General features: G+C 41.4%; 1 protein-coding gene across 2 annotated transcripts in view; it reads left to right on the top strand.

Moving 5' to 3' along the window:
* Positions 1–19,901, top strand: part of LOC307033157 (calcium-binding protein 2-like) — a gene marked incomplete at its 5' end in the record, with an annotated part of 148,282 nt that overhangs the window by 122,281 nt on the left and 6,100 nt on the right. The window contains 2 exons of one of the 2 annotated variants that reach the window (XM_079671510.1): positions 16,140–16,278; positions 16,609–16,830. In XM_079671510.1, coding sequence (XP_079527636.1) covers positions 16,231–16,278; positions 16,609–16,830 — 270 coding nt within the window. Of the gene's footprint in view, positions 1–16,139; positions 16,279–16,608; positions 16,831–19,901 lie in introns of those variants that run through there. The other variant, XM_079671509.1, reaches the window with a different exon arrangement.

The raw sequence follows: 19,901 nt of genomic DNA on the forward strand, positions 1-19,901 counted from the left end.
AGTTAAATATAACATTGGGGCGTGTGATTGTAGTGGGTGGAGGTGGTGAAATGAGGATATCCATTTTGGAGTTCAAGCTAGCATAATATAGTTAACGTTGCACACTAATAAGGAAGAGAGCTATTTTTGTGATACATTGCTATTGATATGGATTTAGAGTGGATATTTGAGACAAGTAAACAAAAACGTAATTTATGGGTGAGTGTTTTTAGCAGAGTCATATTATGTCCTTGTGATTCTGTTGATTATTACCTTTCTGTATTATGTTGCAGCTCAGCTGATTTTGGATTGATGGCAAAGGGAGAGGGACTTAAGTTAGAGTGAAAATACAAGGTAAGTTTAAAATAGGTCAGCCATTTCCCATCCTATACACAAGTTATTGAGCCGTTTCCGCTCTACATCCTGAACTCCTCCCTTCGATGCAATGCACTTCCGTTTTGGCGGACTGGGTTTGTTTTGCTAGCTAGCTCCGTTGTGCCGACAAAGCACTGATATCGCAGAGACAAAGAGGATATAACAATTACAACATGAAGAAAAGTGGTTCGGGAACTACGTGTGCGGTAGTTGGTTGCAATCACTCGAGAAAGCACCTGAACGAGTGGTTAGATAGAGAGTGCTACGACCACAAACCAGCACCCAGCCATGTTGTTCATTAAATACAGATAAACACAACAAATACTGCATGCATTGTATTTTTTAATATTATATATGAATATTTTCATAGTGATGTAATTGTGTGGGCTGCTTTTATATTTTAATTTGTAATACCTGTTAGGATTAAACATGTGATCTTTCTTGTTGAAGCCATTTCTTTAGTTTCCTCTAAACAATTAATTCATTCAGTGTTATTTATGTACAGTATGAGCTTAATATGAATGATGAACTGTGTTAAAAGAAATTGTAGCACTCTAAGGAACATATGAAATGCAATAATGCAATAACAGTGCAATAATGAAATTAAATGACATCAAACTTTATTTTCACTCAAACAGTACAGGCACATATGATATATTGCACAGCATAAAGAGATCATGTAAATTGTGCATTATGTAAACAACAGACAACTGTTGGCTCCTGTGGGCATGACCTAAATAAGGCAGTTTATTTTGGTTTTATGCTGGGCCACGTCGTCATGTTATCCTCCCAGTTTTGCACTGAATTCGGGTGGGGGAGAGTAACGCCATCTCCAGTCAAAGAAGTAGAATCGTGTTCCCAAGCTAGCATCACTGTTAGCATCGAAATCGCTGTGTTTACACCAGTGCCCGTCTGACTGTTTACATCGGTTTACACCGACAGACGCTGTGCAAAAGACTTCCGGCGGAAATGAAGTGCATTTGTGTAGGGTAATGGCGCTACCCGTTTTTTGGCGCGTAAACTTGTCTATAGGTTGCGAGATGTATCTAACCCTTTCTCCTGTCTTTGTCTCTCTCTCTCAGCACAAGAACTCCAGGGGGATTCAATGGAGCCTGAAGACCTGCAATGAGAACCTCACCCTGAGCCTGAGTCTCAACTCCCAGAGTTTTGCAAGCCTCTCCCTGTTCCTTATTTTTGATTAAAAAGACATTAAGCCTCCCAATGGTGTGGTCTTCGTTTTGTGAAAAATATGATTACCTCACATATTTTGTTGCTGTTGTTGTCTTTTGTGATAGTTAAAAGGCTCCTGCTGACTTGAGCCAGCCATTCTTTCCTCCTCTCTGTGTCAGTGGGGAAGCTGTACATGTGTACTCCTTTCTATGAGTGATTGGAGCATCCCCCAGCAGCACAGCAAACCATGGGGGAGACTATATGCCAGGACAACACAGAGGAAAAGGCACAGACAAACTGCACGCATGCTATTGAATGTTTATTGAATTCCATTTATTTACAATGGATGTTCCTAAAACAACACATTTAACATCATCATGCTGCTGCTGCTGCTAGTGCTTTGACTCATTTTGCTGTCAGTTGACAATCATTGATAGGCACCTGTCGGTCTCCTGTCCTTTCTGAAAGTCATAAAGATTACATTAGTCATTTAGATGACTTATGTCCTCAATTACCAGAGGATTACTGAAACCACCATGAATTAAAGAAATGGTAGAAACGATTCTAATCAGAATTTTGAAACCTTCCTTCCCTCCCTCTAAATATATCAATAAGGATGTGATGTTCTTGACTCATACAAGTTTAAGAAGATAATATTTGTTTTAAAGAATTAAAAGCAATAAACAACAGGAACTGGATCTGTAACCAAGGCAACGTTAGCCTAACATGTATGTTAACAGGTAAGATAGCTGTTCACACTATCCATGTATATTTTCAACTTTTTGCAATGCTATGTTATTTCTATTTAAGATGTTTACATTTTCGATTGTTTAATTCTAGTCTTTTAACTGTCTAATGTACAATGCCTTGTCTTTTGCTGCTGCCGCGTTAACATTTCCCCAATTGGTATCAATAAAGTACTTCTTATTTTGTCTTAATCCTCAAATATTAGCACATTTTACTTAAAAAACAAACAAACACATTGATGTAACTACATACACATATCGATATGTTGTATACATATTGTAAATCAAAACCTTGATTGACCAATAACTACCAAAAATTGCATTTCTATCCTGTTATTAATGCATTCAAATCGTGATTCAAATGGCCCGCCACAAACTTCCGGGAACTTTCTGAGTCTCTCTGAACCACGTGACAATCAAGCATTTTGGACTTCCGCTTTCGCAACTCTTCTCTCTACATGGTGCTGGACCAGCCAATCAGAATTGATCTTTTCGAGTTCTCCGATTGGTTGGTTTCGTGGCACATTTGTAACGCTGTGACAACTTGAGCGAGCAGGCAGGCAAAGCTGAGCGCGCACAGGGTGGAGAGGTCGAGCGAGCGAGGGAGAGAGAGCGCGTGCAGCGGTCTGCTTGCGCACGGAGCAGGAGTTTTATGAGAGAAAATATATTTCTCTGTGCTCAAAAATGTTCAAGTGTGCGCTCAATCGCATTTTCTAGGCTCAACATGTTTCATTGCGTGCTCAGGATAGAGGCACAAATATAACGCCATATAGACTAGAGTATATGCACTTAATATTAATGATAAAAAATAGGTTCAACATACTTGACATTTTTACCCGTGGAATTATGGTATCAAGCGAGAAGCAATTTTTTTTATGACACAGATACTATCTGTGAAGGCTGTAGTCACAACATGTTGGTGACTGCACAGCTGCACTCAGTCTCTGCCTAGTTGAATGTGTATGTTAGCGTCGTATAAATTAATTTACAGTATTTGTGATACATTTTGGTTTCATCGTGCATACTGTATGGAAGCATGAAGCACACCCCATCTCAGCTAAAAAGTTGACCTGACCTCCACTAAAGCTGTTAGCACAAAATTCCAAATCCTAACTTTTGGAATGTGTCCATCATGTTGTTTACTGGATCTTTTTTTTTTTCAGCTTATATTCTCTCCTTGTCTTTCGAGCATTTGGTAATGCTTGTTTGTGTCGAGGGATAGAGCAAGTATTCTCACCCAGCTGCTGTTTAATGTCTGAAAAGCTTTGTGTTTGTGTGAGACAGAGATTTAGTGTCTTAATAAAAAAAATATTAAAGCTAAATACTTCAGGGAAAAACATTGCATTTCATTAGCTGGAGAATTCTAACGGGATATTTTTCATGCTTAATACGTCTTCTTTCAGACTAGGAAAACAGACTGGGAAATAAAACACTCGAAATTTACATTTAGGTTTTTCTTTGTCTATTTGTATGTGCAGGTTTTTCCAAATTTGACCAACAAAAATAATTAGATAATGGCTAAATATTATATCAAAACTTATAAATAAATAAGTTATTTGGAGAAATAAATAAGTTATCTGGAGAAGTTTTTTGATGACACCTACGGTACAAGCCATATTAATCTGGGGTGTGTGCTTTCCTTTGTATTTTATCTATACAAATGTTACATTTAATACCACCCTAAACCATTGTTCGGTTACATGTAGCATGATGAAAATAATGTGAAGCATTTCTGTGAAATATGTTGGGAAATCTAAGCTGGAAAAAAAAGAAAACATGACGGGACTGAAGCTTCCATTTGCTAATCTGGTGTCTGTCCAGCTGGATCCGTAGGCTAAGGCACACACAATTATATAACAGAGACACTGGTTTCAAATCCTTTGTCACAACTCATCTCATCACGCCCTGCCCTCTACGCTTAATAGGTTCTCAGTGGAATTATTTTCTGTAAATCCATAGAAAGGTTAGGCTGCGGGGTCAGCAGGAGAACCGTGTCTGCCGGCACTCACTTCTCCATCCTGTGGTGTCTCTCTTCCCTCTTTCTGTTTAGTATGCCGTCTAAAAATCACAAAACTGTTTCTGTAACTAAAAATAGATTTTTGGTTGTAAGGCATGATGCTGACATCTGGTGATAGCATGTTAGTATTGCAGCTCAGTCTGAGTGTATAATAGCTTCAGCGACAAGCTAAACTTTGCTGCACTCTTCTGGTGAAACGTCGACAGTGTAACCACTGAAAAGCTTTCCATTTATAAATGCTTGCAGAAGTAGTAGTATTTACTTGTTGTTTGGGGGAGATTAAACAAATACACCAGTGGTGGTGTGATAAAGAAATGCAAGACAAACTGGTAAGAATAATCAGAGGTATCGTTTTGAAATACGACCGCACTCCCTCGCAGCCACAGTCGCCCATGTCATGAATAAGTGTGCAGCCATCTGCTTTCATTTAAATGAATGCCCAGTTATTTATTAAGCAATAAAAAGGGTTCAGAATAACAGCAGCAATGACGAGAGATTAACACTTCAGTATTGAATTAAATGGAGTATAATAACATGGGATAAAACTCAAGAAACACAAAAAAGGTTTCAAAGAAAGATACAGAGATACACCGAACTAGAGGCGTCAATTGGGTATGGCAAGGTATGGCAGCTGCCACACCTTGGCTCCAGGGGAAAATGTAAATGTTCGTTTTAAAAAAATAAATGTATGGAATTACTCTGTGTCAATTTGTATTGATTATTCTATTATTTAATACATATAAATTAAATACAAATGAAAATCAGAACAACACAATCGATTTCTCTAGTCTAGATATTATCTTTCCCAATACTTATCGTAACGTATCCCCCCTCCCTATCTTAAAATGTGGTATCTCCTGACGAGAAGCCGCCGGAGGTCAGAGCGGGTCATGTTATCGCGGTTTTTTTTATTTTTCGGCTAAGCTAATTAACTAAAATGAAAAGAAAGCAAAGAACTTTAGAATCTTTTTTTATCAAAAAAAAGGCAGGTGAAGGTGATGGCTCCAATGTTGCCCCAGCAGCAGAGGGAGAAGGACCAGGTAGTGAAGGTGGGATTCAAGCTGTTAACGAGGCTGTTAGCCACTCCAGCACCTGCGCCGGGGATGCAGATGCTAACAGGGAGACGGAGACTACATGCATGGAGGCTGAGAACTCGTCCACACCGACTTCTCGAATTGAATCCGAGTCTGAGTCCCCACCAATTTCTCAGATTGAAAGAGCTGGATCAGACGTGGACAGCGATAAGGAAGGTCAAGGCCCGGGTGCAGCAGCAGTAGCAGCCTCTGGGTCAACTGGAGCAGAGAAGAAGGATATTAGTGGATGTAAAACAGACGGACTCAGGCGTCCTCGTTTGACCCACTTCCCAACTAGAAATGGAAGACGCTTTAATGTCAGTGTGTATCAGGAATATGACTGGGTTGAATATTCTGCGCAAGAAGATGCAGTTTATTGCTTTGCATGCCGTCATTTTGGAGGAGCCTCAACTTTAACAGGTGACAGGCATGGACTGCGTGTGTTCATAGACACTGGATACACATGTTGGAAGAACATGAAAAAAAATCTCCGGGATCATCAAGGGAGCAGTAGACACAATTGTGCTGCATTAGCGTGGTCTAACTTTAAGGCTGTGATCAGCGGACATAAGGAATCCATCGCAAGTCGGATTGACGCAAACAGGACAGATGAGGTGCAGGAGAACCGGGCTCACGTCAAATCCTTGTTCAAAATCACGTCATTTCTGGGAAGACAGGCCCTCCCTCTCCGTGGCCACAACGAGAGAGATGAGGATGAAAATAAAGGAAATTTCCTTGAACTTTTGGACGTTATTGCAACAGATGACAGGAACGTGAAAAGCAAACAGGAACGCAGGTATGCGCACTATTCTTCCCCAGAAGCCCAGAATGATATGGTGAGAGTTATTGGGGAAAATATCAGAAGTATAATCATAAATGAAGTAGGAGAAGCACGGTACTTTTCAGTGTTAGTGGATGAAACGAAAGACCTGTCTAAGAAGGAGCAGCTGGCCATTTTGATCCGTTATGTACATGACGGGATTATAAAGGAAAGAGCCATTGGAACCTATCACATGAAGGACCTGACAGCTGAATCCCTGGCCCAGAAAATAATAAAGGAATTATCGAGTTTAGATATTCAGCTGTGTGTTGCACAATGCTACGATGGTGCAAGTGTTATGCGGGGTAATGTGCGTGGAGTGCAGGCTTTAATACGTGAAAAAGTGCCGCATGCAGCGTATATACACTGTCATGCACATAGACTAAATCTTGTGCTTGTGAGCTCGATAACTGAAATACCAGAGATGGCAGAGTTTTTTGGTGTTGTTCAAACACTATATACTTGTATTGCAAATAGCAATACCAGACACATGCTTTTCATTGAGGCTCAAAAGAAGTTGGGACACAACAAAATACTGCACTTGGAGCGCACCTGTCCCACTCGGTGGCTGTATTGGTATAGGGCTCTACAGAAGATAAAACTGCGCTACGAGGCTATACTAGCTGTGTTAGATGCCACTATTGACGCTCATGCAGAGGGTTCAACTGAAGCTGCTGGACTTCGGACAAATATGCTGACAGTCACTTTTGTTGTGCGTCTTCATGTCCTAGAAAAAATCTTAAATCTCACTTATGGACTGTCTGAACAGCTTCAGACAAAAGACATTGCAATCACGATGGCTTCCAACCTCATACGGAGTACTAAGGCCCAGCTGGAAAAGATGAGGTCAGATAAAGAGTACCAGGACACACTGAGCAGAGCCAAGGCATTTTCCACAGAGCTCGGCCTCCCAAGCAGCGACACTGCCCCTCTGCGACCAGCAAGAGCACGGAGTGTGTCCAAAGCCTTGGCAGGGTTTATTGTCGGATCATCCAGTGGCCAGAGACAAACAGGAGATGACCAAGAAAAAAGACTATACTTTGAAACACTGGACCGCTTCATCTCTGAGTTAGATCGCCGATTTACAGATAATGATGAGCTACTTAATGCTATCCAGGCATTTGATTGTTCATCTCCCCATTTCATGGATGTAGTTAAAATGGAACAGTTTGCACAACTCTATGATGAACTGATCGACACCACCCTTCTCAGTTCCCAGTGTCACACAGCAAAAGCTTTCCTTGAACTTGAGATGAAGGAGGACGTGGAGGAGGAGAAAAACATAATGCTGGCTTTGACACGACTGAAGACCATGTCTGTCGCTTTTTCAGAGGTCATCAAGCTATTCAAGATCGCAGCAACAATTCCTGTCTCCACTGCATCCAACGAAAGATTCTTTTCCGTTTTAAAAAGAGTCAAGACTTACCTGCGGACCACCATGAGCGATGACAGGCTCACAAACCTCATGTTGATGGCTGTTGAGCCTGCTGTCGTAAAATCCCTGGACGCAGATGAACTCGTCAATAACTTTGCTGCTTTGAGGACCCGCCGTTATCCACTTGTGGAATAATTAATAAAGTTCATCTCAAAGTAAGATACCCAAACATCTTATTAATATGATTTCTCTTTCTCTTTTCTTCTCCCTCCCTCCCTCTCCTCTCTCCCTCCCTCCCTCCCTCCCTCTCCTCTTTATATTTGGACTTTAACAGTTTACAGCAGTTTACCTGGTATGTTCACGTGATATTGTTGCAATTACATAGTGAATGAAGTGAACAGAAAGAGTGAAATTGTGTCAGAAAGGCTATTACTGCTGTCTAACCCTGCCGCTTGCTATCCATGGTGCTGAAAACGGATGCGTAACGGCGCATTTGACTGAATTGATTGATTGACGTGCGTAGTTAAGTGTTTGTGTCCATAGTTACTTGCGCTAGCGGGATGTGAGTGAGGCTGCATTTGAAAAAGTTCAAATTTTCCTAACCACACAGAAAAGCTACATAGCAGACTTGTCACTTTTGTTATGATTATTTGCTGGGCATGTATATTGATTGATACTGTAGTTAAGTCATGTGACTAGTAACCTTGCCATACCTTAGCTTTGGCTGAATTGACGCCACTGCACCGAACATGTGTTATTATAGCTCTTATTAACTGACCAGAGGAGATTTGGGCTGCATGTGCTCAGCATTGGCTTTACACACTGTGCTAATCTCTGGCACACACACCACACGAGCAGCATCGGAAGTATAAAGTTACAGATCAGGTGAACACGTGTATCAAAGCCAGGCAGATGAACAGTATTACAAAAAATATATACCTTTTTATGTAATTAATTAATAGATGACAAGTATTATAGTGGGGTAGGTAATTTTGGAGAAACCAGCTCGAGTGCGCTAGAATTTGAAAATACACAACCGGAAAAAATCTGCCACTTCCTTACAGAGCCCCTCCTCCAACACACACAAACTCGCACATGACCAATGAGGGCACGAGATAAGTTTGTGCACAGATGGAAGGCTGACAGGCAGGGAGGCCATCCAGTTATTTTAGCCGGCCCGGCTAAAATGATTGGTCGTGCTTTTTACAGTACTACGGCTTCCGCAGATGAATTTTTTCATGGATTTTTTGTCAAAGCACTTAAGATATTCATTGCTATCGGGATGTTAAGAGCATTCCATAACAAAAAGTATATCTCTAGCCAATTTCTCAAACGTACCTACTCCACCAACCCTTAGATGCATAAGTGGGTCTTTTGGACCCGGTGAGGTGGTTTTCTTGAAGTATCTTTGTAATTAAAATGTTTTATCATTTCATATTCCTGCTTTTCCTCAAAAAACATGTTTTGGATATCACGCCATTCAAATTTTAAATTAAAATTTTATACATTTTAAGAAATTTGAGTTTTTGTATTACTACCCCAAGCTTAAGTGGGTATTTTTTGACCCGGTGAGGTGGTTTTCTTGAAGTATCTTTGGAATTACATTTTTTTATCATTTCATATTCCTGCTATTCCTCAAAAAACATGTTTTGGATATCATGCCATTCACATTTTTAAATTTACATTTTAAGAAATTGTAGTTTTTGTATTACTACCCCAAGCTTCCATACAGTAAGTGGGTCAAAAATTACCCGCATGCATTTTCTATGGAATTCTATGGGAACCTTTGATTCTTATCAGCTGTGGCTGTCAGGAATACATTCACTGTAGACCACACAGACGACATCACAAGTGACACCTCTCAGGAAGATTATTTTACACAGCAAGATCTGATACCTGTCAGTATAATAATAATAATAATAATAATAATAATAATAATAATAATAATAATAATAATAATAATACATTATTTGTATAGGGCTTTTCAAGGACTCAAAATTGCTTTAAAATATAAGGGAAGGTTAGGGTGGGGGATATAGGACTATCAAACTTGATCAACCGGCATAGATTGATGGGGGGGGGGGGGGGGGTGGGCTATGAGTAGACAAGAGGAGAAGAGATGAGTTTTGAAAAGGGACTGGAATACTGTTAGGGTCTCAGAATAGCGGAGATCTTTGGGACAATATGCTCAAAACGTTTTTTTTCAAAATGTAAAAAAAATTTCTAATATTATAAATTCTGAAAAATTAAATATAAAATATTTCTAATGTGAACCAAAATACAATACTAAATATTATACAAGTGATTTTTCTTAACCAAAATGACTAAACATGTCATAAAAACACATATTCTAATACGGGTCCTTTTAGACCTACTTATGGAAGAGTGTAGGTCCCTCGTGCATCTAAGGGTTAAGTTAAGAGTTTGCTTTTAGGAAAAACATGATTAATGAAATAGGTTAAGGAATTATTATTGAAAAGTAGGGAACAATCTATTCAAGAACAAAATAAATCAAGAACAAAAAATCTAAAAACATACAATAAAAAAAATATAGAAGAATATTTTTCTAGATATGATTTTAACAAGAGGATATCCACATTTATCTAACCAATTAGCCATTATATGTTCACCATGAAACACGCTCCGTACAAAATTACATTACATTGCATTTAGCTGACGATTTTATCCAAAGCGACTTACAATAAGTGCGTTCAACCAACAAAATACAAACTTGAAGAAATCAGAATCATATAAGTACATCAGGTTTCATAGGGCTAAAACATTTCAAGTGCTACTCAACTGGCTTTAGATAAGCCAGTCCTTTATTAGTATATACAGTAAGTGCTTTGTTAATAGTTCTATCGCTCGAAGTGGAGTCGAAAGAGATGAGTTTTCAGTCTGCACTGGAAGATGTGTAAGCTTTCTGCTGTCCTGATGTCAATGGGGAGGTCATTCCACCATTTTGGAGCCAGGATAGCAAACCCACGTGTTTTTGCTGATGGGAACTTGGGCCCCCCTCGCAGTGCGGGTGCAGCGAGCTGTTTGGCTGATGCAGAGCAGAGTGCATGTGCTGGGGTGTACGGTTTAACCATGTCCTGGATGTAGGAAGGGCCAGATCCATTCGCAGCATGGTACGCAAGTACCATTGTCTTGAAGTGGATTCTAGCAGTAACTGGAAGCCAGTGAAGGGAGCGGAGGAGCGGCGTGGTTTGGGATAATTTAGGAAGGTTGAAGACCAGACGAGCGGCTGCATTCTGGATGAGCTGCAGAGGTTGGATGGCACATGCAGGTAGACCAGCCAGGAGGGAATTGCAGTAGTCTAGGCGTAAGATGACAAGAGTCTGGACCAGAACCTGCGTCGCTTTCTGGGTCAGCTGGGGACGTATTCTCCTGATGTTGTAAAGAGTGTATCTGCAGCAGCAGGTTGTAGCAGCTATGTTTGCAGTGAAGGACAGTTTGTTATCTAGGGTCACACCCAGATTCCTTGCAGTCTGAGTCGGGGAAACAATCGAGGTGCCGATGTTGATTGTTAGGTCAAGAGTGGGACAATCTTTTCCCGGAAGGAAAAGCAGTTCAGTCTTGTCAAGGTTGAGCTTGAGGTGGTGAGCAGACATCCATTGAGAGATGTCAGCTAGGCAAGCAGAGATGCGTGCGACGACCTGGGTCTCTGAGCGGGGAAAGGACAGAATTAATTGGGTGTCGTCAGCGTAGCAGTGGTATGAAAAACCATGCGGGCTAATGACTGATCCGAGCGAGTTTGTGAACAAGGAGAAGAGGAGGGGACCAAGAACAGAGCCCTGAGGGACCCCTGTAGTTCATTGACAAGGGTCGGACTCAGACCCTCTCCAAGTAACCCTGTAGGTGCGGTCTTTGAGGTGTGAGGTGAGGAGGGAAAGTGCAGAGCCTGAAACTCCAAGTTCTTGGAGAGTGCGAAGGAGGATCTGATGATTCACCGTGTCGAATGCAGCAGACAGGTCCAAAAGGATGATGACGGAGGAGATGGAGGCTGCTTCAGCCGTGTGCAGTTCCTCAGTGACAGCAAGGAGGGCAGTTTCTGTTGAGTGACCTGCCTTGAAACCAGACTGGTGCGGATCCAGAAGGTTGTTCTGATGGAGATAACAGGAGAGTTGTTTAAAGACAGCGCGTTCAAGTGTTTTAGACAGGAACGGGAGGAGAGACACAGGCCTGTAGTTTATAACATCAGATGGGTTGAGAGTGGGTTTCTTTAGGAGAGGGTTTACTCTTGCCTCTTTGAGACTGTTTGAAAAGTGACCAGAAGTTAGAGAAGTGTTGATGAAATGGGTGAGAAACGGTAGAATATCAGGAGCGATAGTTTGAAGGAGGTTTGAAGGGATAGGGTCCAGAGGACAGGTGGTAGGGCGGGCAGAGGTAATGAGGGTAAGAACCTCACTTGGAGAGAGAGGGGAAAAGGAGGTCAGTGTGTGGGTGAAAGGAGGTTCTGGTGACCCAGCGGTATGTAAAGGTGATTCAGAAAAAGAACAGCGAATATCATCAACCTTTTTTTCAAAGTGGTTAACAAAGTCGCTTGACAGAAGGGAGGAGGGGGAAGGGGCTTTGGGGGGGTCCAAGAGGGTGGAGAAGATGGAAAATAGTTTTTGGGGATTGGAATAGGAAGATTGGATCTTATCTTGAAAGAAAGTGCTTTTTGCCTGAGAGATGGAAGCAGAGAAAGAGGAGAGGAGAGCCTGATAGGTTAGGAGGTCGTCATGGTGTCTGGATTTCCACCGTTTCCGCTCTGCTGCCCGAAGGATTGGTTCTATTAGCACGCAGTGCGTCATCTAGCCAGGGAGCAGGAGGGGGCTGACGAGCCTGCTGAGATGTGAGAGGACAGAGAGAGTCCAGAGAGGATGGGAGAGTAGAGAGGAGAGTTTCTGCAGCAGAGTTTGGAGACAGGAGTTGGAACGAGTCAGAGGAAGGGAGGGCTGAGAGCACCGATGAGGCAAAGGTAGAGGGGGAGAGGGAACGAAGGTTGCGGCGGACAGGTGTAGAATTAGAAGAGATTAGTTTGTTATGTTTGGAAAGGGGTAGAGAGAATGAAATGAAGAAGTGATCGGATGTGTGGAGCGGGTTTACAGAGAGGTTAGAAGTAGTGCGTTTCCTTGAGAATATGAGATCAAGGACATTGCCAGCTTTATGAGTTGGTGGGGATGGAGACAGTGAGAAAGCAAAGGTGGTTAACAGAGATGTTCCCTATCTGGAGTTTGAAGTCTCCGAGAAGTACAGCGGGAGGGCCAGTTTCAGGGATGTGTGAGAGGAGATTATCTAATTCCTCCAAGAAGTCCCCCAAGGCGCCTGGTGGACGGTAGAGAACAACAATGGTTAATTGTATAGGATGGGTTACTGTGACGGCATGGAATTCAAAGGTGGAAGGAGTGAAGTTAGGTAGCTTGAAGAGGGAAAAGCTCCAGTTGGGAGAGAGCAGGAGACCAGTACCACCTCCTCTGCCAGTGGGTCTGGGTGTATGGGAGAAGGAATATGCTGTGGAGAGAGCTGCTCGGGTGGATGTGTTGGATGGAGTAATCCAGGTCTCAGTGAGAGCAAGGAAATCCAGGGAATGCAGGGAAGCGTAGCCAGAGATGAAGTCAGCCTTAGGAACAGCTGACTGGCAGTTCCAAAGGCCACCTGAAACTAGATGTTGGATCTCAGTGGAGCATGTGGGATAGACGAGAGCAGGCCGGTTATACCGATTAGGAGATACACAGGGCCAGTGATAATTGTGAGAAGACACATGAACAGGAATGCAGAAAATACACATGATTATTGCATGAGGGGCTAAAAAACAAAATAAAACACCAGCGATACTTAGCTCAATCAAAGTAGGATTAGCCTCCTCTTTGCCTCCCTTGTGACTCCCGCAGGACTCTAATGTCTTTGTCAGTCTTCGTCTGTCTGACGCTGATGCTGATGCTCCAGGAAAGAGCTACCTAAAATGGACACCTGATTGCTGAGTTCTCACAGCTGTTCTCACACTGTGACTCATTCAGACGGTATTACATAATAATGTAAATGTTACATTGTATTCAGGATAAGATATACCCTTTTCAAGTTTCAGAAATGGTAGTTAAGTATGTTCAGACTCTTCAGGGTTCCTTTAAATACAAAAAAAAAGGAAATGCCACCAAAGAAGCTCAGTTTGATTTCCTCCATAGACTCAGGGTGGCTCTTCCGAAAGATGCCGATACATAGCAGTGGAAATGAAACTATGGTTCTGAAAGGTCACAGCAGGTCCTGATTGCTCCCTCAGCTTGCGGCTGTATTGACAGGCTAAACCTTACCGAAGTGTGTTTCATTCAGCTGTGAGAGTGACTTAAAAATTGTGTTACTCTAAGTACAACACATGAATTGGAATTGGGCCATGAGATATCACTTTTGATAGTTTCATTAATATTGGAAATATTATGGACAGTGATCCACACCGCTACCTTTCACTACTGGGATAATCAATCCGTTGTGAATTCCCCAACTCTTGACTCTCTGACAAGTCAAGAGTTGCCCTGTAGTAGTCGATGAGACCATCGACCAATACCTGTTTAAAACGTCCAATACCCAAAATCCCTAACCCTAAATGGGCTCAAACCATAATACTGCACCAGGGAATTCTAAAATGTTTCCACCTACAAAAACCTATGCAGTTAAATAAATTTGATGTGTGCCGAAAAACATCCCTACATTTTGTGACTTTAAGCCTCTTACACACCAAACTGAAACCAAAGAACACGTCCCGACGGAACATCGCCTCACGTCTCCTGCTTCTTGGCCATGTTTCGTACAGGAACACACTGCAAAGACTTCAGCCGAAGGCCAAGTTGCACGTATGCACATGCGTGAGTGGCAATAACTCTCCTTATCAGCAGGCGGCGGTAGTGTGTATTTGTCATTCAAAAGAGGCAACAACCGGAAGACAGACTGCGTGATACACCGAGAGAAGAAGAACAGACTGTGTGATATAAACAAACAACAAATAGCGTGTGCGTTCCATTTACACTCTACAACGAGAAGCTCGTGGGGCTTTCCCGAGGCTGTGTCGAGAGCTGGAGTTAAATGAAATCTCAGATTTGCCTTAATCGTTTGTTTGGGTCCCTCACATCCGTTTCGCTTCTCATGCACTGATTCGCTAAGCTGAACAGTCAATCAGAGTGATTTCCTTGGCCGACGGCGAATCGGCGGCGGAAGGTGTCGGCACGGCCGAAAAGATACGACGGTTCAGCACACACCAATCTGAGTAGGGCGACACGACGCTCATCGATGGCCCGACATCTATCGACGCCGATAATTGGCTCCGTTTGTATAAGCCTTTAAATGTAAAATCTACTCTGCAATGCAACAACTAACTAGAGCTGTCAGATATATATAATGAAGTGGAAAGTAAAAAAACTTCATAGCACTGGTGTTTGCTTAAGTTTTCCTCTAGATAGCAGAGTAAAAAGTCAAATCGTGCTGTAATCTCAAATAATATGCTCTTGTTTATTTTTTATTGTAAATCTGTGGGGTTTTTTCTCTTGTTAATTTCCCACTTTCAGAGAATTAAACTAAATTGCTAGTTTCGAATGAAAATAATATTTTCAAACAGGCCATAAGGTAGAGGCACCATAAATACAAAAAATGCAGATAGACTAATGAAAAAAAGGTATTTCCTTCACGTTACTTCTTCATATCTTTCCACTTCCATCAGCTCACAGTTTTTCAGGGTCTCTGTACTTATAAACTAAAATAAATAATCTTCGATTGCTCCCAATTGAAGCTCGTATTGCCATGGCCTGTCAACATAACTCTTTCCTTCTAATCTGAAATATCAGGGATTAAACGGGCAGCCAACTCTCCATCCATAAATCTACAATCCCCTCCCCCTTTCTCTCTCTCTCTCTCTCTCTCACACACACACACACACACACACACACACACACACACACACACACACACACAAACACACACACACACACACACACACACACACACACACACACACACACACACACACACACACCTAAACCCACTGATTTCTGCTAGTCTTTTTGATGTTTTGGGAGGCAGAGAGTGGGAGGTGGGTGAGGCGGATTAGATTAAATTGGTCTAAAATCAAGAGATCACTCATGGCCGGGGGCCGACAGATAGAAACAGTGTGTGTATGTGAGAAAGAGATAGAAAGGGAGAAACAAAATGATCCAGCCAGCCAGAACCTGGCAGCAGCAGGTCGTTCAGCCCTGATATGACCCGGCTCTCGAACCCTACCCTCAGTCAATCTCCAGCATCCTGATACTTTTCCATAATATCACACTACACCACGTCTCAAATCTCATCATGACAGCCTCCAGCCTCCATCCTCCTATAGGACTTTAGGATTTAGCGCAACATCATATGTCTATACCTTGCCTCTCATTTTGACCAATAGGATCTTGGATGGTAGCAGGTGCACTGAGGGATCCTCATCCGCTTCCAAGAGTATTGGTGAAGTATTTGCCTCACTGGGCATGGAAGACGTTGCCCCATGGAATGCACTGGATTGAGTATGGATTTTGGACTTTTATGTGACAATTGAACAGAGAAAGACAGGAAGAGGAAAAGAGGCAAAGGTACAGGGGAGACGTGCGGGGACAGGAGTAGGGGAGACGTGCGGGGACAGGAGTAGGGGAGGACAGGAAAAAGAGGGCAGGGAGATGGGAAACATAAACAAGGCTTCTAAAAAGAACGGTAAAAGAAAGAAGGTAAGGGTTGATTTCATTCCTTTAAGCTAAGAGAAACCGATTTATCAAAGTACGTTTGACTACGATATAGTTTGAACTTATTAAGATATTGAAGATAAATGATTTGTAAGCCTGATCATTTGTGAAAGTTAGTCCCGAACCCTAACGATTGACAATTCTCCAGCTAAAGTTGAACTGTAAACAACATCTTGCGACCATTTCAACAAATGTTGGTTCTTATAAATCTATATTCTAAAAAGCACAAGACGAATGGTCTTGTGAATTGCAAGAGACGGAATTTAAGTCGCAACGTGGTCTGGGTCCTAATTCGGTTCGTTCCCCTCCTCTAAGGGGGAGTCGTCTGTAGAACGAAGCGGCGCCCCGTTGGCTGCCGCCATGCTGGGGGGCATGGGGGGTGCAGGTGAGCTTGACACGGATGACGAAGACGAAGGAGCAAGCGAGCGGGACTTCGACGAGCCCCTGTGCGCGCTGGTTCAGAACTGCAACATGCTGCACCACCTAGTGGGGCCTGCTTGTATCTTCCTCAGACAGAGCTTTGCACAGAGCCAGATTGTATGTATAGCATACACACACACACACACACACACACACACACACACACACACACACACACACACACACACACACACACACACACACACACACACACACACACACACACACACACACACACACACAATGGAATAATCATAGCCCATAAATCTCTTCATCCATCCATTTTCTCAGTGGCGTCTAAGTACAAGTGAAGGGGAAGTTCCAGCCTATCCCATCTCCACCAATTACAATGTCAACCCCCGACCTCATCAATCCTATATACCTTCATATCACAATATTTCCCAAGAGGTTATGTGATTGTGCTAGAAGAGCTGTTATAGTCATTTGATTTACAGCTCTTTGAAGGCAGCAATGTGCCTTTTTGTTTTTAGGGGGCGGGCTACTAGGTTTAATTTGAAAAGATACAATTTTAACTTTTTTCCTTTTATATCTGTGGAACAAGTTTAAGAGTACTAAATGACTTCCTACCAGTATAAAATCAATGATTTTCATTATAGATATACAGAAGGTTACACCATATCCATTGAATTTACGCTCTGGATAAAGTCCGTTTTGTAAAAAAGGTTACCCTGCTTTGAATGTGATTTATGCAGAACTTAATATTTGTATGGTTTTTAGTTATAAATATGATAAACATTTATGAAGGAGATATTTATTTGACTGAATACAATGTATCAGAATAAATAGTTATTTGTTCTAAAGGCAAGTACTACCGTCAGAATTATCCATTATATTATAATATTCCAAAATAATATGATCACATAATATAATCATGCAAACATGGCTTTCAAGTATACCAGTAAAAGAGTGATACACTAGGAAAGGTTCATTGTTATAACTATATCTAACCTTAAACTATTTTATAATATGTTTGCAAAATTATTAAAAAAATATATATATATACATTGTTGTGCAATTGTGTGACGGATTTCTTGCACATACTGTATATCCTATAGTAGAAGTATGTTGTAAAAAGGGGGCCGATTGTACTATAATGACTAAGAAACTGGCCTCCCAAATGATCTAGATTATAATTAAGATCATGAATTCATTTTCAAACAGTGCTAAAGATAACAGTGCCTTGCATGTCTTCTGTAGAGATGGGGGGGCATGGCAGAGATCAATAACAGAGTAATTTCCCCACAGAATAGCTAGCAGCGCTAATTGAAAAGAGCCATTAGGATGATAGTGTAGTCACTGATCACAGCTTTACTGAGCTATAGGCTTCTGAGGTATTAGAAGACCTTTGGCTGAGTCGATAGGAGAAAGTAATTATTTTAAGGTGTAAGGACACCAAACTTGAGTTGAGTTAAAAGGTGAGTGAATAATTGTTGGATTATAAATGAATGATCAAATAGCTACCAAAAATAAAAAAGTACCTACAAAAACGCAAACATCCAATCAGTCTTAGCTGTACTTTGTGTTAAGTGCTAATTATCTAGTTGTTAACATACTAAACTAAAATGATGACCATGTAAAACACTGAGCCCATAGCTAACCAGCTGTTCTATGTATAACCAAACAATACCAAACAAATGTATCCGATTGTCCACTTGTAGACAAAAGCCCCGATAAATTGGCATTCGCTCTACATTTTCAAAGACGCATCAGAAAGATTTGTTGCAGACAACCAAGTGGTATAGCAGGTACCACTCTGCGGTTCCAAATGTTGTAGTGTAAAAAGTTTTGACAGCAAAACCTCCAACCGGCTCAGCAGAACAGACGATCCTTGCTGCCCAAATGTCTATTCTCTCCTCCATATTATATTATTTTTCTTCCCTGTTTTTTTCTTGATGAAAATTATCAATGTTAGAACTTTCTTTCTATCTATCTGACATCAGCGTCTTTTCTAAGCTACAACATCTAAACTTGTAGGACAACTTCTTCTTATGGGTTGGGAAATGGGATTCCTTGACAGAGAACAGAGATTAGTGTCACTTTTGTGGATATAGTGAGAGTAATAGCATTTACTATTTGTCAATCCCCCTTAATCCCCTTTGTACTCTAAAATGGCAGCAATGAGCGCAGTAATAATCCCTTCTTTTTCGTACTAACACCCTTTAACTATTCCTTTGGTGTAAGTGGTACCTTATTTTTGCGACATGGGAGAAGTACTTGAATCTTTACTTTAGGAAATTGTAACTCAAACATGTCTTTGCTTCAAAAAGTTTAGTTAATGCTGGGTTGCTGTGTTTTTGTTTTTGAGAGCAATCAGAGTGTTGTTTGGGAATAAAAGCAGAAAAGAAACACAGATGGTAGCAAGAAAAACATTTTCCTCACCGCCTCTGTGCCTGAATTTGGGTTTAAACTGACAGTCACAAATGTTCAGCCAAAAAGACAAATCGGTACACAGTGTGCAGGTGTGTACGTGTTTGTTAATAGGGTACTGGTCGAACAGCAGATGACAAATGCAGATGAAAAAATCATTGGAAGATAGGAAAATGAAAAACCGATAAGCCTTCGTGATTTGTAATACAATTTACAGCTGTAATCTCCCTGCCGCTGTTCTCTCCCCTGTATCCTCTAATCCAGGCCCATATTATTCCTGTTGATGATGTCACAGCATGAACAAATATATCCATGCATCAACTTTTGGCTATGCAAAACAGGGTGAAGCCAAAATCAAATACACTGTAAATGATTTATTGGTGTGTGGCTAGCTACGTGTTACTGTTTTAACTCAGTTCTAGGAATTTTAGGCTCCAAATTAGGGGTTGGTTCTTTGGGTTCCTCATAATTGTATCAATATACAAAGCCTTTTATGAGTTTACACGCATGTATTGTGAATATGGACGTGTATGCATTTTCCTGTATGTTTGTGAAGGGATAGGGTTTTCCATGATGCGTTTGAAATGCTTGTTGTGGAGCATGCATAAGCTAAAAGCGTCTGCAATGAGATTGGACACAAGCTTTTGTGGCAGATCAACTAATAAGGTTATAAGGGTCAGTCAGATCAAAACCCAAATAATCCAGCAATTGAATCTCTGCTTAGGCGTCCGAACAGGGAATAAACAGGTTTACAGGAGCAATGGAACTAATAGAACCTAAGCACTTACTTTGTTCTACAT

This window comes from Notothenia rossii, assembly GCF_949606895.1.
Source record: "Notothenia rossii genome assembly, chromosome: 1".
Taxonomy (NCBI): Eukaryota; Metazoa; Chordata; class Actinopteri; order Perciformes; family Nototheniidae; genus Notothenia; species Notothenia rossii.